Raw genomic sequence first — 19,001 nt, forward strand, 5'->3', positions numbered from 1 at the left:
TCACTTGTGGGGTAGTTATACTGCCCTGGCATTCTAGGGGCCCAAATGTGTGGTAAGTAGGTAAATGACCTGTGAAATCCGAAAGGTGCTCTTTGGAATGTGGGCCCCTTTGCCCACCTAGGCTGCAAAAAAGTGTCACACATCTGGTATCTCTGTATTCAGGAGAAGTTGAGGAATGTGTTTTGGGGTGTCTTTTTACATATACCCATGCTGGGTGAGATAAATATCTTGGTCAAATGCCAACTTTGTATAAAAAAATGGGAAAAGTTGTCTTTTGCCAAGATATTTCTCTCACCCAGCATGGGTATATGTAAAATGACACCCCAAAACACATTCCCCAACTTCTCCCGATTACGGAGATACCAGATGTGTGACACTTTTTTGCAGCCTAGGTGGGCAAAGGGGCCCATATTCAAAAGAGCACCTTTCGGATTTCACAGGTCATTTTTTACAGAATTTGATTTCAAACTCCTTACCACACATTTGGGCCCCTAGAATGCCAGGGCAGTATAACTACCCCACAAGTGACCCCATTTTGGAAAGAAGAGACCCCAAGGTATTCGCTGATGGGCATAGTGAGTTCATGGAACTTTTTATTTTTTGTCACAAGTTAGTGGAATATGAGACTTTGTATGAAAAAAAAAAAAAAAAAATCATCATTTTCCACTAACTTGTGACAAAAAATAAAAAATTCTAGGAACTCGCCATGCCCCTCACGGAATACCTTGGGGTGTCTTCTTTCCAAAATGGGGTCACTTGTGGGGTAGTTATACTGCCCTGGCATTTTCCAGGGGCCCTAATGTGTGGTAAGTAGGTAAATGACCTGTGAAATCCTAAAGGTGCTCTTTGGAATATGGGCCCCTTTGCCCACCTAGGCTGCAAAAAAGTGTCACACATGTGGTATCGCCGTATTCAGGAGAAGTTGGGGAATGTGTTTTGGGGTGTCATTTTACATATACCCATGCTGGGTGAGAGAAATATCTTGGCAAAAGACAACTTTTCCCATTTTTTTATACAAAGTTGGCATTTGACCAAGATATTTCTCTCACCCAGCATGGGTATATGTAAAATGACACCCCAAAACACATTCCCCAACTTCTCCTGAGTACGGCGATACCAGATGTGTGACACTTTTTTGCAGCCTAGATGCGCAAAGGTGCCCAAATTCCTTTTAGGAGGGCATTTTTAGACATTTGGATACCAGACTTCTTCTCACGCTTTGGGGCCCCTAGAATGCCAGAGCAGTATAAATACCCCACATGTGACCCCATTTTGGAAAGAAGACACCCCAAGGTATTCAATGAGGGGCATGGCGAGTTCATAGAAATTTTTTTTTTTTGGCACAAGTTAGCGGAAATTGATATTTTTAATTTTTTTCTCACAAAGTCTCCCGTTCCGCTAACTTGGGACAAAAATTTCAATCTTTCATGGACTCAATATGCCCCTCACGGAATACCTGGGGGTGTCTTCTTTCCGAAATGGGGTCACATGTGGGGTATTTATACTGCCCTGGCATTCTAGGGGCCCTAAAGCGTGAGAAGAAGTCTGGAATATAAATGTCTAAAAAATTTTACGCATTTGGATTCCGTGAGGGGTATGGTGAGTTCATGTGAGATTTTATTTTTTGACACAAGTTAGTGGAATATGAGACTTTGTAAGAAAAAAAAAAAAAATTCTGCTAACTTGGGCCAAAAAAATATCTGAATGGAGCCTTACAGAGGGGTGATCAATGACAGGGGGGTGATCAATGACAGGGGGGTGATCAATGACAGGGGGGGTGATCAATGACAGGGGGGTTGATCAATGACAGGGGGGTGATCAGGGAGTCTATATGGGGTGATCACCACAGTCATTGATCACGCCCCTGTAAGGCTTCATTCAGACGTCCGGATGCGTTTTGCGGATCCGATCCATCTATCAGTGCATCCGTAAAAATCATGCGGACATCTGAATGGAGCTTTACAGGGGGGTAATCAATGACAGGGGGGTGATCAGGGAGTCTATATGGGGTGATCACCACAGTCATTGATCACTCCCCTGTAAGGCTTCATTCAGACGTCCGGATGCGTTTTGCGGATCCGATCCATCTATCAGTGGATCCGTAAAAATCATGCGGACATCTGAATGGAGCTTTACAGGGGGGTGATCAATGACAGGGGGGTGATCAGGGAGTCTATATGGGGTGATCACCACAGTCATTGATCATGCCCCTGTAAGGCTTCATTCAGACGTCCGGATGCGTTTTGCGGATCGGATCCATCTATCAGTGCATCCGTAAAAATCATGCGGACATCTGAATGGAGCTTTACAGGGGGGTGATCAATGACAGGGGGGTGATCAGGGAGTCTATATGGGGTGATCACCACAGTCATTGATCACGCCCCTGTAAGGCTTCATTCAGACGTCCGGATGCGTTTTGCGGATCGGATCCATCTATCAGTGCATCCGTAAAAATCATGCGGACATCTGAATGGAGCTTTACAGGGGGGTGATCAGGGAGTCTATATGGGGTGATCACCACAGTCATTGATCACGCCCCTGTAAGGCTTCATTCAGACGTCCGGATGCGTTTTGCGGATCGGATCCATCTATCAGTGCATCCGTAAAAATCATGCGGACATCTGAATGGAGCTTTACAGGGGGTTGATCAATGACAGGGGTGTAATCAATGACAGGGGGGGTGATCAGGGAGTCTATATGGGGTGATAACCACAGTCATTGATCACGCCCCTGTAAGGCTTCATTCAGACGTCCGGATGCGTTTTGCGGATCCGATCCATCTATCAGTGGATCCGTAAAAATCATGCGGACATCTGAATGGAGCTTTACAGGGGGGTAATCAATGACAGGGGGGTGATCAATGACAGGGGGGTGATCAGGGAGTCTATATGGGGTGATCAGGGGTGATCAGGGGCTAATAAGGGGTTAATAAGTGACGGGGGGGGGGTGTAGTGTAGTGTAGTGGTGCTTGGTGGGACTTTACTGAGCTACCTGTGTCCTCTGGTGGTCGATCCAAACAAAGGGGACCACCAGAGGACCAGGTAGCAGGTATATTAGACGCTGTTATCAAAACAGCGTCTAATATACCTGTTAGGGGTTAAAAAAAACACATCTCCAGCCTGCCAGCGAACGATCGCCGCTGGCAGGCTGGAGATCAACTCTCTTACCTTCCGTTCCTGTGAGCGCGCGCGCCTGTGTGCGCGCGTTCACAGGAAATCTCGCCCATCGCGAGATGACGCATATATGCGTGACTCTGCGCAGGGCTGCCACCTCCGGAACGCGATCCTGCGTTAGGCGGTCCGGAGGTGGTTAAGGGCCGGCGTGCGTCATTTCCTGAGCTTTATGGGTTAGATCACATGACCTCGCTGACCAATCCTAGCCCTCCTGCACATATATAAGTGCCTCAGCCCCCTTCCCAGATGCCATAGTGTCAAGGTCCTTGTGTCCTGCTAAGGTTCCTGATAGCGGCTTGTGTGCCTGTGTTCCTGATTCATACTTGTGTTCCTGGATTCTGCTACCTGTTTGATACCTGGCTGCTTGCCTTGACTCTCCTGTTGCCGATCTGGATTGCCTGCCCTGACCTATTGCCTGTCTGAATTCGCCTCTGCATCATCCTTCAGTCCTGCACTGTTGCTCCTGGTAACGACTCAGCCTGCTGACATCGCCTGTACCTCTAGTACCTTTCTCAGGTACCTCCTGGTCCGCCTGGACCAGCTGCCTCGTGTGCCTATCAACTTCAAGAGGTAGCGACCTGGTGTTTCCCTCAGGAAAGTCTATCCCCACCATCAGGGGTACTGTGAAGATAGAGGGGTTCACTTAGACAACGCCCTTATAGGAGGTAGAACATGTGGCACAGTGGGTTCACACCCGCTGATTCGTGACACTGAGCTACCCTTACAGTGGAAACCCCCAAAAAGTGACCCCCCCAAGAAATATTTCAAAAGGTGCAGTAACTCGAATGGCCCAACAGACGTTTCAAAGAATTTAGAAACACTTGGCTGTGAAAATGAAAAATTTCATGTTTTACAAGAAAATGTCACTTTAGGCCAAAACTTTTCAGTTTTACAAGGGGTAACAGGAGAAACAGCACCCCACAAATTGTTAGCCATTTTCTTCTGAATATGGCAACGCTACATATTTGGTCGTAAACTGCTGTATGGGTGCATCGCAGTGCTTAGAAGGGAAGGAGCGCCATATGGTATTTGGAGGGTAGATTTAACTGGAATGGTTTTTGGGTGCCTGAGTTTTTGGAAACTACAACCCCCAAGGAATATTTCAAGGGTGTAGTGAGAACTTTGGCCTATTTAGAAACCCTTGGCCATGAAAGTGAAAAAAAATAAAAAAAAATTCTAGTAAAATGTTGGTTTAGCCCCAACAATTTGTTACTCATTTTCTCCTGAATATGGCAACACCTGTATGTGGTCATAAACTGCTGCTTGGACGCACTACAGGGTTCAGAAGAGAAGCAGCGCCATGTGCATTTGAGGCCTAGATTGGTGACTTATACAGCACTGGCTGACAACTGTAGAGGTTCTGGGATGAAATTTTTAAAAAACAAACAGAAGAAGTGATCCCATTTTAGCGAACCACACCCCTTGCAGTATTTAATAATGGGTGTAGATAGCATTTTGACCCCACAGGTGTTTTGAAAAAAATAATTTACAGCAGACGGTGCAAAGTGAAAATTGCAATTTTTACACAGATATGGTATTTCAGTGTCCAATATGTTGTGCCTAGCTGGTGCCATCTAAAACACACCACGTCCTTGAAATTGTTAGGCGGGTACTAGGTACTGAAATGCCATAAATGTGGATGTAAACTGCTGTGCGCTGCAGGGTTCAGAGGGAAAAAAACACCTTTGGCTTTTGCAGCGCAGATGGATTGGTTTACAGGTGCCATGTTGCTTTCTCATAGCCTATGGGGACCAGTAAAGCCGTCTTCTAAGAAACGTACATTTCTTTTTCTCTCTATGGAGCTGTGTGAGGGCTTATGTTCTTACAGGATGAGTTGTCATTATCATTAGTTCTATTTTGGGGTACATATAACTTTTTGATAACTTTATTTTGCTTTTTGGGAAGCAGGATAAAGAAAAGGCAGCAACTCTGCCACTGCTTTTTGCAGGATGAGATGAGGTTTTCACTGGTATCATTTTAGGGTACATATGACCTTCTGATCGCTTGATATAACACATTTTGTGAGGCAAGGTGAAAAAAAAATGGCTTTGGCAGGATTATTTTTTATTTTTTTTAACGGCGTTCACTGGACAGGTTAGATCGTGGGATATTTTTATAGAGCCGGTCATTACAGACGCGTCAATACCTAATATATCTGTATTTTATTTTATTGAAAATGGCGTGATGAGGGGGAACGGGGCACTTTTTTTTTTACTTGAAACTTCTATGTTTTTTTTGTTTTTTTGTCCCACTATGGGACTTCAACATTTAAGGGTCTGATCCATGTTTCAATGCAGCACAATAGATGCTGTATTACACTGACAGTGTGCCTATGAGACCCAGCCTAGGGGGGTTTGGCTTCACAGGCCTCTGTACCTGGCAGGCCTGGAAGCGGTCACGGCAACCATCGGCTCCCTATCATCGCAGCCCGGGGAGCCCATGTGTTCAGAGAGGCAGCTAGTATCCTCTGAAATCCACTCAGATGCAATAATCAGCAGAGACCACGGAATCAGAGGGGTTAATCTGACAGCATTGGCATTTTCAGCGGTGCCGGCAGATACAGCAGGACTGACAGCCCCTGCACTGATTGGGCAGGCACAGCTCCTGTGCCCACCCGATCAGAGAGCCATACATGTATGGTGCTCGTCCTCTACAGGGTAACTTGGTTGTTAAAATACACAGAAAATCTGCAGATAGGACACACCAAAAAGGTGATAAATAGTACACATTTATGAGCGGTTTTTATTGCATTTTTTTGCAATAAAATCCACACAGCGTGCATATGCCCTAATGATGCAAAAAACTTAGGCCACCTGCACAAGCGCGGTGAATGTACATAAGATCAACACAAATTTTCGTGCGGAGTTCTATGCGTTTCTGCCGCATATCCGTCAGGAGATTTGTGTAATCTGATATACTTTGCTGGTACTGTACTATGCACGGGAATCCACGCTGAAAAACGACATATTCCAGAACGTGTGCAGGTGGCCTTAGAGTACGTCCACATGGCGACTGTGGCTACTACAGCTGTCACGCAGCCAAAGATCACAGTGTAGGAGTGAATGAGGTCACAGTGCGAATTGCATATTTGATGCTACAGCGACACGTGAATCAGTAACGTTGGATTTTTTGTGGCAGAAAACATGAGAGTTGCACTGCGGCTCAATTCTTTCCTATGGCAGCCCTGATACACTGCCATACTTTGACACAAAACTGGCAAGCAACACGTGACGTGCCCAAAATTGCGGCGTAGACGTACCCTTAAAAAGCTGCATGCCATCCTATAAACTTCCTGCAGCTTCACTGGAGGTCAAGCCTGTCATGTATGTATGCCATTTTTGCGAAAAAATCACAGTGACCAGAGAGGCCCTATACACATGCAGGCATTTGTGCAATTGGAACCACATATGGGGGGATCATTTACTAACAGTTACACCAGATTGTGGCGTAAAAAAGTCACAAGAGCCATTGTTTTAATGCGGTCCTCACCACCTGGGATTGGCGGGAACAGAGAATCTGCACGAGCAAATTTACTAACATTTACTCCTAGAAACAGGCATAAAAGAGGTGTGAACGCTACTCCAGTCAGGGGCTGGCATGGTTTTGCCTCCAGGTGCACAGACTGGAAGGGGTGCACCTAATTTATGACAAACCCTGTGCAGGCACAATAAACTGAATGAGATAGAAGGGAAATCATCACGTGGCATGGAAGAAAAGTCAAAAGGACTCGGGTACCTACATGTCACTAATGAGCAGGAATCTATTTATGCCCCTCTCAGATGATGATGATGATGAGAGAGGCATTAGGGCTCATGCACACGACTGAATGTATTTTGTGGTCCGCAAAAAACGGATCTGCAAAATATACGGATGACGTCCATGTGCATTCTGTATTTTGCGGAACGGAACAGCCGGCCCCTAATAGAACGTCCGTAATGCGGACAATAATAGGACATGTTCTATTTTTATTTTATTTTTTTGCAGAACGGACATACAGAAACGGAATGCACATGGAGTAACTTTTTTTTTTTTTTAGGAACCATTCATTTCAATTGTTTTTTTTTGCGAACCAATTGAAATGAATGGTTCCTCATACGATCCGCAAAAAAAAAAAACGGAACGGTCACGGAAAGAAAATACGTTCATATGCATGAGCCCTTAATTAAATGTCTGGTTTTGCATATTGATTATCTATCTTTAGGATAGATCATCAATATAAGATCGTGGGGCTCTGACTCCCAGCACCCCAACCAATCAAGTTTGAAGAGACCAGCATAGAAGCATATCATTTTCCAAAATGATTGGGCATAGCACAGGGATCAGTAACCTCTGGCACTCCAGCTGTTCTCAAACTACAACTCCCAGAATCCTCTTTCACTTCTATGCAAGGTAAAGGAACAGCCAAGTATGTGTGTATGCTGGGAGTTGTAGTTTCACAGCAGCTGGAGTGCCGAAGGTTGCTGATCCCTGGCAAAGCATTATCCCTCCTCCACCAAACTTTACAGTTCTTGGTCCTGGAAGTGGTGCAGCATTCCCCAATTTCAACTGTATCTGTGAGCTGAAGATGCAGATACAGTTGAACACAATGGTAAAGCAAGCCGTCAGCTCAAGGTTCCATCATTTTGTGGCCTGTGCCCTCCCCTATTGCACCTACTGAGCTGAGCAGGAGAGAGCATAGGCCGGGGAAAATGTGCGCTGTTCATTAGACGAGGTGAGTATCCTAAGGATAGGTCATCAATATTAGATCGGCGGAGGTCCGACACCCAGCACCCCCTCCGTTCAGCTGTATGATCAGCTGTTCTTCCTGTTCACAGCTGCTTTGACATAGACAGCAGCATCAGGAAGCAGGAAGAGAGACGGGAGAGAGCACATGTACACCTCACGCGCCATCTCCTCATACAGCTGATTGGAGGAGTGCCGGACCTCCACTGATCTGATATTGATGACCTATCCTGAGGATAGGTCATCAATAGTAAAAGTCCGGAGAACCTCTCTAAACTATGTGAGCTGCACTAGTGTGAGCTGGCACTAAGAGGGCAGAAATAGTGTGTGGGGGCACTAATTCAGGGCTCCAGATGGCGACCAAAATGGTCGCCAATGCGACTTAGAATTTACAAATGGCGACAAGACTTTTTAGTCTTGTTGCCATTTGCGACTAGACTCGCCGCAGCTCTGCAGTTGAATACAGCGGCTGGGCACCGGAGACGATAGTTCTCTGCCCTGCTGCCGATGTTCTTCTCAGCAGCGCAGTGGAGAAGGAGTCTCTCCCTCCCCCTGTGCTGCCGCCGCCACCAATAAGAAGAGAGACAGGAGCAGGAGGGGAGGGGCTGTGGCCACTGCACCACTAATGAAGAAAACTGACCTGTTAATACAAATACAGGAGGCGGGTGCCGGAATCAAATAGCCGGCACCCGACCTCTATGACAGGGAGCTGCAATCCGCTGCAGTTAACCCCTCAGATGCGGCAGCTGAAGGGTTAACAGCAGCGTATCGCAGCTCCCTGTCATAGAGGTCGGGTGCAGGCTATTTGATTGTCGCTGTCACGATACCAAAATGTTGATTCGGTTTCGATTTGGCGACTAAAAATTTTATTTGGCTCCTAAATTTTTCAGTTCAGGAGCCAATGGCTACTAGGTATTTTTTTTTGTCTAGAGCACTGTAATTGGTCATTCTTAAAGGGTACCTGTCATCAACTTTATGCTGCCCATACTAACGGAGGTATAAAGTAGAGACAGGCAGGTTGATTTCAGCAGTCGGTCATTTAACCCCTTAAGGACTCTGCCCTATTTCACCTTAAGGACCAGGCCATTTTTTGTAAATCTGACCAGTGTCACTTTAAGTGCTGATAACTTTAAAAACTTTGACTTATCCAGGCCATTCTGAGATTGTTTTTTCATCACATATTGTACTTCATGACACTGGTAAAATGAAGTAAAAAAAAAATCATTTTTATTTATAAAAAAATACCAAATTTACAAAAAATTTGTAAAAACTTGCAAATTTCTAAGTTTCAATTTCTCTACTTCTATAATACATAGTAATATCTCCAAAAATAGTTATTACTTTACATTCCCCATATGTATACTTCATGTTTGGATCATTTTGGGAATGATATTTTATTTTTTGGGGATGTTACAAGGCTTAGAAGTTTAGAAGCAAATCTTGAACTTTTTCTGAAATTTTAAAAAACCCAATTTTTAGGGATCAGTTCAGGTCTGAAGTCATTTTGCGAGGCTTACATAATAGAAACCACCCATTCTATAAACTACACCCCTCAAGGTATTCAAAACTGATTTTACAAACGTCGTTAACCCTTTAGGTGTTCCACAAGAATTAATGGAAAATAGAGATACAATTTCAAAATTTCACTTTTTTGGCAGATTTTCCATTTTAATTATTTTTTTCCGGTTACAAAGCAAGGGTTAACAGCCAAACCAAACTCAATATTTATGGCCCTGATTCTGTAGTTTACAGAAACACCTCATATGTGGTCCTAAACCGCTGTACGGGCACACGGCAGGGCGCAGAAGGAAAGGAATGCCATACGGTTTTTGGAAGGCAGGTTTTGCTGGACTGTTTTTTTTTACACCATGTCCCATTTGAAGCCCCCTGATGCACCCCTAGAGTAGAAACTCCATAAAAGTGACCCAATCTAAGAAACTACACCCCTCAAGGTATTCAAAACTGATTTTACAAACGTCGTTAACCCTTTAGGTGTTCCACAAGAGTTATTGGCAAATGGAGATGAAATTTCAGAATTAAAATTTTTGGGCAAATTTTCCATTTTAATCCATTTTTCCCAGTAACAAAGCAAGGGTTAACAGCCAAACAAAACTCAATATTTATGGCCCTGATTCTGTAGTTTACAGAAACACCCCATATGTGGTTATAAACAGCTGTACAGGCACACGGCAGGGCGCAGAAGGAAAGGAATGCCATACGGTTTTTGGAAGGCAGATTTTGCTGGACTGTTTTTTTTTGACACCATGTCCCATTTGAAGCCCCCCTGTTGCACCCCTAGAGTAGAAACTCCAAAAAAGTGGCCCCATTTTAGAAACTACGGGATAGGGTGGCAGTATTGTTGGTACTAGTTTAGGGTACATATGATTTTTGGTTGCTCTATATTACACTTTTTGTGAGGCAAGATAACAAGAAATAGCTGTTTTGGCACAGTTTTTATATTGTTAATTACAACATTCATCTGACAGGTTAGATCATGTGATATTTTTATAGACCAAGTTGTCACAGATGCGGCGATACCTAATATGTATACTTTTTTTTTATTTATGTAAGTTTTACACAATGATTTCATTTTTGAAGCAAAAAAAATGTTTTAGTGTTTCCATAGTCTGAGAGCCATCATTTTTTGGGCGATTACGGCTACTTTCACACTTGCGGCAGAGAGATCCGGCAAGCAGTTCCGTCGCCGGAACTGCCTGCCGGATCAGGCAAACTGTATGCTAACTGATGGCATTAGTAAGACTGATCAGGATCCTGATCAGTCTTAAAAATGCCTGATCAGTCGAAAAAATGCATTGAAATGCCGGATCCGTCTTTCCGGTGTCATCCGGCAAAAACGGATCCGGCATTTATTTTTTTTACCTTTTTTTCAGTCTGCGCATGGGAAAAAATGCCTGATCCGGCATTCAGGCAAGTCTTCAGTTTTTTTAGCCGGAGATAAAACCGTAGCATGCTACGGTTTTCTCTTTTGCCTGATCAGTCAAAACGACTGAACTGAAGACGTCCTGATGCAAACTGAACGGATTACTCTCCATTCAGAATGCATGGGGACATACCTGATCAGTTCTTTTCCGGTATAGAGCCCCTGTGACGGAACTCTATGCCGGAAAAGAACAACGCAAGTGTGAAAGTAGCCGTACCTTGGGTAGGGTATGATTTTTGCGGGATGAGATGACGGTTTTATTGGCACTATTTTGGGGTGCGTGTGACTTTTTGATCGCTTGCTATTACACATTTTGTGATGTAAGGTGACAAAAAATTGTTTATTTAGCACAGTTTTTATTTTTTATTTTTTACGGTGTTCATCTGAGGGGTTAGGTCAAGTGATATGTTTATAGAGCCGGTCGATACCGACGCGGCAATACCTAATATGTATACTTTTTTTTTTTTTCCTATTTTTTACCAATTTTTTTTTACTTTATTTGGGGAAAATGACGTTTTTGTTTATTTTTACTTGAAACTTTTAATTTTTTTTGGGCAAAACTTTTTTTTCACTTTATTTTTTGTCCCACTTTGGGACTTGAACTTTTGGGGGTATATTCCTTTACAATGCATTCCAATACTTCTGGATCTCACAGGCTCTTCACCGGAAGGCAGCGCAGATGCCTCAGGAAGGCATCGCGCTGCCTTCCATGCCATCGGGTCCACCCCACAGCCCCATGGGGACTCGATGGCACTGCTGCTGCCGCCGCCCGCACCATAAAGAGCCGCAAACCGCAGGTCTGAATATCGCCGACACGGGGGGGAAGGTCACGGGACCCCCCCCCCCCCCCCCCGCGCAATGATTTGAGCAGGCACCTTGTTCCGATCACCGCCCGCCGGGGCGGCGGTGATCGGAACAACACATGACTCGGGAAACATGCCATACAGGTACGTCATATGTCCGTAAGGGGTTAAAAGTTTAAAGTAAGTGGTTGCCGAGAACCAATGTCACGGCCACCTGAGAGGAGTCCTGGTTATTCATGAATTCCTGCTCTCCCTGCCCACCTGCTGATGATTGTCTCCTACCTAGTTTTCTCCCTATCTCTCTAGGAGAGAACTGCCAATCATCAGCAGATGGGGGAGAGAGCAGGAGATTATGAATAACCATGACTCTTCTCATGTAGAGTTGACTCTTTTCAAGGCCTGTGCTGCAATGATTATGATGCTGGTTCTCAGCAACCACTCAGGCTACTTTCACACTTGCGTTCAGAGCGGATCCATCTGGTGTCTGCACAGACGGATCTGCTCCTATAATGCAAACGTTAGGATCCGTTCAGAACGGATCCGTCTGCATTATAGTTCAGAAAAAATTCTAAGCGTGAAAGTTAGTCAGACAAATCCGTCCAGACTTTACATTGAAAGTCAATGGGGGACGGATCCGTTTGAAATTGCACCATATTGTGTCAACGTCAAACAGATCCGTCCCCATTGACTTACATTGTAAGTCTGGACGGATCCGTTTGGCTCCGCACGGCCAGGCGGACACCCGAATGCTGCAAGCTGCGTTCGGGTGTCCGCCTGCTGAGCGGAACGGAGGCTGAACGCTGCCAGACTGATGCCTTCTGAGTCGATCCGCATCCACTCAGAATGCATTGGGGCAGTACGGATCCGTTCGGGGCCGCTGGTGAGAGCCTTCAAACGGAGCTCACAAGCGGAAGCGGAACCCCGAACGCAAGTGTGAAAGTAGCCTCACTTTTAGCTCATAAGTGACACACCGCTGAAATCAGCATTTCTATCACTACTTTATGCTGCCCTCAGTGAGGTCAGTATAAAGTTGATGACAGGTTCCCTTTAAGGAGAGTTTACATCAATGTTATTTTTCTGTTTTGCTGATCCGTCAGAACAGAAAAATAAACTAAAAAACATCCTGTGAAAAATCAAGGACTTTTATTTCCGTGCATTGTCCACTTGCACAGGATCAGTTTTTTTTTTTTTTCTGTTCTTCTGATGGATCAGTGATGTGAACTCTCCCTTAGGGCTCATGCACACGACCGTTGGCTGTTTTGCAAACCACAAAACACAGATACTAACGTGTGCGTTCTGCATTTTGCGGAATGGAATGCCCGGCCCCTAATAGAACAGTCCTATCCTTGTCTGTAATGAGGACAAGAATAGGACGTGTTCTATAATTTTGCGGACAGCACGGAACAGACGTGTGAATGTGGACATTTGCAGCCCCATTGACATGAATGGGTCCGCATCCGACCCGCAAAATATACAGATCGTATGCGGACCCAAACCATGGGCCTTTACTGTGAGGGTGAACTTAAAAGGGCCTCTGTCAGCAGATTTGTACCTATCACACTGGTTGACCTGTTACTTGTGCGCTTGGCAGCTGAAGACATCTGTGTTGGTCCCATGTTGAAAAAAAATTAGAAAAATAATGTTTTAATATATGCAAGTGAGCCTCTAGGAGCAATGGGGGCGTTGCTGTTACACCTAAAGGCTCCACTTTCTTTGCAACTTCTGTGCCCTTTCCACTTTGATTGACAGGGCCAGGTGTGATGATGTTTTCAATGCCTGGCCCTGTCCATCAAAGTGCCGCGGGCATGGAGCACAGCCTCTAAGTGTAACAGTAACGCCCCCATTGCTCCTAGTCTCATGTGCATATATTACAACTCCATTGTTCTCAGCAATGCGGGCACATATTAACATGGGACCAACACAGATGCCTTCAGCTGCCAAGCGCACATGTAACAGGTCAGCCAGTGTCATAGGTACAGATCTGCTGACAGAGGCCCTTTAAGGGTCATAACTAATGTGTGGGGGTGTTCTGCCAAATCTCTATACCTTTGAAAAGTCTATACCGGAAGTGAGGCGGCTGCACCGGAAGTGACGCGGTCACACAGGAATCAGCTGGAGGAGGGTGTGCGTGGCGCTGCGCAAGCACACATCCACCGGCTTAGAAAAGAATTATTGCAGTGCCGCGATAGAAGTACTTCGTACACCGCGCGTGCGCACTTCGGGGTCTAGAGATTTTGCAGCGCAAAATGTTTCATCAGATCTCCCTACCCCTGAGTGCGCATGCGCCCACAAATCATCAGTTGCAGTTCAGCGCTACTATGTGGTGACCTCGGTATCCAGCACTCATCTCTGCGGTAAGGATGAACTGCAACTGATGATTTGTGCGCACTCAGGGGTAAGGAGATCTGATGAAACATTTTGCGCTGCAAAATCTCTATACCCCGAAGTGCGCACGCGCAGTGTACGAAGGGCTTCTATCACGGCGCTGCAATAATTCTTTGCTAAGGCGGTGGATGTGCGCTTGCGCAGCGCCGCGCACACCCTCCTCCAGCTGATTCCTGTGCGGCCGCGTCACTTCCAGTATAGACTTTTCGCAGGGTATAGAGATTTGGCAGAACAGGGGCACTGGGTGGGTGAATAGAGAGACGTGGCACAATACAGGAGCTGCTGATATTGGGTTTTTCAAAGATAGGGAGGTATGAGAGGGCACTGTCAAAAATGTGTGGGGCACAGGCTGCCGCATAAAGCAGAGGAAGCAGCAGGGTAGGAAGTATGAACAGACACAAAAACTAGCAGTTGCCCATAGCAACCAGATTATTTCCTACCATGGAGTGGTTGCTCTGGCCACTATAGTTTGAGACACTTCAGGTGTTGCAAAAGTACAACTCCCAGCATGCACTGCCAGCCTGCCATGCCATGATGGGAATTACGATTTTGCAGCAGGTGGAGTGACACAGGTTCCGGGCCACAGTTACATATCCCACAAGTCCCAGCAGGAAAGCCATAGGCCAGCTAGAAGGGTAGCGCAGCTGCCGCCCCTCGCTCACTATACCTCCGGCCTGCTCCATCACATCCTGCTGCACAGCGCGCCGCCTCCTGTCCGCGGCCTCCCCCGACCCTCCCCGCTCAGCTGGAGCTGCCATAGGCCGAGGCTGCTCCCTGCCCGCAGCGTGAGGCGGGGACTGCTGCCTCCTAATACTACAACCCTCACTATGCCATCATGTGGTGGGACTTGCTGAGGGTTATAGTTTCACAACCCAGAATTCAAGTTGCTGCTGTACAGTGGGTTGTGCTCAGCAATGCCCTGTGTAGCAGGAGATAACCAGGGCACATGGCCATTAGGATGTTTGGTCAAGTGGCAAAACGCATGGCACTATAGAGCCAATGGCAGGGACAGTACACTTATAATTTGCCAGTATGAACGTACACTTTACAGTTGGTAAATTAGGGGCAAAAAGACCCCCACTCCCAGGCACTGGCTGGGTTGCCACGAATTTGCAGAAACTGTGTCTGAAAATAAGGGACAGCCCCGCAAATCCAGGACTGTTGGCAACTGTGCATGTCATTTCTGAAGCTCCTGCACCACTTTTAGGTTAAATGCACACAATCAGGATTGCATGCGGAAAATCCACACAGATTTTTTTCCATTCACTTAGTAAAATCCGCATGATGATCCGCACCAATCCTTTTTCATGTGCGGAGAATCCGCACTGATATCCGCAGGTGTTTGCAGGCAAATCTGTGCGGTCAATAAGCATCAATTGGTGCGGATCTGCGTGCGGATTTTACTAAGTGAATGAAAAAAATCCGGTCAGGAAAAATAAAATAACTTGACATGCTGCGGATTTAAAAATCCGCACCACAGGTCAAAATCCGTGCGGAAAAAATCTGCATCATGTGCATTGAGAATTTCAAATTCTCATAGACTACAATGTACATGACCTATGGTGCATATTTTCCACACGGAATCCTGATTGTGTGCATTTAGCCTTAGGGCATGTTCATGCATCAGACAAAATCCTCAGCGTATAGCCTCATGCACACGGCAGTTGTTTTTCTCGTCCTCCGTTGCGTTTTTTTTGCGGATAGGATGGGGACCCATTCATTTCAATGGGTCAGCAAAAAAATGCTGATAGTTCATAGTTCATCCGTTTGTGTTCCGCGTCCGTTGTCCGTGTTTCCCTTCAGCAAAAAAAATAGTGCATGTCCTACTTTTTTCACATTTCCAGACAAGGATAGGCATTTGTTACAAGGGATCTGTGGAAAAAAACGGATCCTCCAAAAAAGGCCTCATGCACACGACCGTTGTTTTATTCCGTGTCCGTTGCACCGTTTTTCGTGATTTTCTGCGGACCCATTGATTTTCAATGGGTCCGTTGAAAACTCGGCTAATGCACCGTTTGCACGTGATCCGTGGTTCCAGTCCGTCAAAAAAATATAACCTGTCCTATTATTTTTGTGGAAAACGGTTCGCGGACCCTTTCAAGTCAATCGGACCGCTAAAAAACGCGAAGGCACACAAGATTGTCATCCGTATCCGTGTCCGTTTTTTTCCTATAATTTGCATGGCAAACCTGTCTTAGACTTTTTTTTACATTCCTTTATGTCTGGTGGTCCTCCAAAAATAAAGGAAGACAGACGGAAATGGATCACGGAACAACGGAACCCCATTTTGCGGAACGGAACTCAACAACGTTTTGTTTTTTTTGCGGACGCACAATTTGCGGACGCAAAAAACAACTGTCGTGTGCATGAGGCCTATCCCACAGTGGAAACTGCAGCCGCCCCAGTCACTATGGGGGGGACGGGGGTTATTAAGACTGTCATTTAAAAAAAATTATAATTTGTGTGTCTTTTTGTACGTTTTATGCCAGAGTTGCTGCTGGAAGATGCTCCTAATTTTTGATGGGGCATGCTCTTCATTATAAATAAGACGCATCTTTGGTAGCCTGTGCACCTGCTAGAAAATATACGCCAGGCCCAGGCTTGTGTCGTTTTTCAGCAACTTTTAGGCTCAGTTCAGACCTGAGCGTTCTGAAAGGAGCGCTCTGTATGCGCGATTGTACGGGCGTTTACAATCGCGCATACAGAGACAAGCGTACACACAGTGTCGCGCGTTCCTGAAAGTCTATGTACGGGAACGCGCGACAAGCGCCCAAAAAACCGCTCCTGTACTTGTTTGAGCGTCGGGCGTTTTACAGCGGGATCGTACGCGCTGTAAAACGCCCAGGTGAGAACCATTCCCATAGGGAAGCATTGGTTTCTCCTTGTTGAGCGTTTTACAGCGCGTAGGAACGCGCTGTAAAACGCTCAGGTCTGAACTGAGCCTTAGGCCTTTTTCCTGATGTAAAATTAGTAAATTGGCCGTGGCTCCCGACACTCCCTCGTGTCGAAAGCGGTGTAACAACACAGTCTAACAAATATTGTCCCACGTGCATTAAAAAAGGGGCCAATGAAGGGGTTGTGCGACAATTTTATGTAAAAAAAGATGCGTCAAAATTTGTAAATTACCTGTATGTGACCCTTAAGCTCTGCTCAAAATGCTGTAAACTAAGAATGCTTTCAAATATAGAAGGGTTAATAGTTTATTTTTATCAATTAACAAGACACAAAGTGAATAAATAAGAAACATTTAAATGAAATCAATATTTGGTGTGACCACCCTTTACCTTTAAAACAGCATCAGTTCTTCTTAGGTACAATACAATAGCACACAGTTTTTGAAGGATCTCAGCAGGGCAATTGTTCCAAATATCTTGGGGAATTACCACAGATGTGGATGTAGGCTTGCTCAGATCCTTCCATCTCTTCATGTAATCCTGGACAGACTTAATAACCCCCACCCCTCTGTCCCCCCGCTTTCAGGCGAGGGAGTGTCATGCAGCACAGCTCCCACCCTGACCTCCCAGCAATGCCGGGGTCACATAGCATTATATTGATTTATGATGCTATGTAACCCTTAGATGTCGAGAATGTATAGGATAACACTGACAGCATTATGTCAGTGTTATCCAATACATTCCAGAACTGACACTCGCTCGTCTGAAAGCAACCTAAATCAGTGGTCCTCACCTCCAGTTTTCAGGGCCCACCAGCCGATCAGGTTTTCAGGATTTCCTTAGTATTGAGCACAGGGGTCTTTGGGCCTCCTCAGGCTCCTGGGCCCGGTAGCAACTGCTACCTTTGCATCCCCTATAGCTACACCCCTGGTGTCAATGCATCGGGACTTACCACAGGTGTTCATTCTGTGGGATATTGTCACGGCGGACAGGACATAGAAACACAGATAAATAAACAAACAAGTTTCTAGGGGAGAAGCTGGGGATCAAGGTCACCTCCTGATAAATCTCTACCAGCTCTCCCTATACTGCTAAGCCCACGTTCAGACCCTTATGGTGGGAATAACGTGTCCTCGTGCCTGGGCTGAGAATACCCTAAAAATCCCTAAGATGATGAAAGGGGAATAGAGGCAACCTGCTCCCTCCAAACCTGGAGGGGCAGGCGTCTCTCTAACAGCCTAGACAGCAAACCACAAGAGAACAAAAAACCAACTTATCTTTTGAGCAGAAACAGCCAATCTTTCCTTCCTTGCAAACACAGAGCCAGACAGAAGCTATAACCCGCAGGGAGTGGGTGTGATTTAAACTGAAACCAACAACCCCACCCAGTGCACTTGAAGGGAGGCAGATCTAGCTTGACTCCAAAACAAAACAAAAGGCTAGACACGTGCTGCTAATCTGGCAGACCTCCGCACATAGCCTGAGCAGGGCATGACAGTACCCCCCCTTCTACGGGTGACCTCAGGACACCCTGGCCCAACCTTATCCGGGTGGGATCTGTGAAAAGGCCTCACCAGACGGCTGGCACTAACATCCCGAGCTGGAACCCACATCCTTTCCTCAGGGCCGTATCCCCTCCAGTGTACCAGGTACTGAAGGGAACCCCGAAGAACTCTTGAGTCAAGAACCCTGGAGATCTCAAACTCTAAATTTCCATCAACCAGAACAGGAGGAGGAGGCAAAGGCGATGGTTCCACCAGTTTCACATATTTTTTCAGTAAAGAAATATGGAACACATCATGGATCCTCCAAGTCTGCGGAAGATCCAGCCGAAACGCCACTGGTTTGACCACCGCAGATATTTTTTATGGTCCAATAAATCTTGGACCCAGTTTTCAAGATGGTACTCTCAGTTTAATATTTTTAGTAGACAACCACACCAGATCACCCACACACATGTCCGGACCAGTCACACGGCTCTTGTCAGCCATTCGCTTATACCTCTCACCCATCTTCTCCAAATTCACTTGGATCCTCCGCCAGATAGAAGACAAGGCAGAAGAAAATCTCTCCTCCTCTGGCA

The 19,001-nt window shown here is 45.8% G+C and overlaps 1 protein-coding gene across 1 annotated transcript in view; it reads right to left on the bottom strand.

Moving 5' to 3' along the window:
* Positions 1-14,747, bottom strand: part of LOC120985976 (protein FAM169B-like) — a 90,405-nt gene extending 75,658 nt beyond the window's left edge. Inside the window, exon 1 of the mRNA XM_040414221.1 lies at positions 14,692-14,747. Within this exon, the coding sequence (XP_040270155.1) occupies positions 14,692-14,707 (16 nt within the window). The 5' untranslated portion in view covers positions 14,708-14,747. The remainder of the gene's footprint in view (positions 1-14,691) is intronic.
* Between the last annotated feature and the right edge of the window lie 4,254 nt (positions 14,748-19,001).

This window comes from Bufo bufo, chromosome 1 (assembly GCF_905171765.1).
Source record: "Bufo bufo chromosome 1, aBufBuf1.1, whole genome shotgun sequence".
NCBI lineage: Eukaryota > Metazoa > Chordata > Amphibia > Anura > Bufonidae > Bufo > Bufo bufo.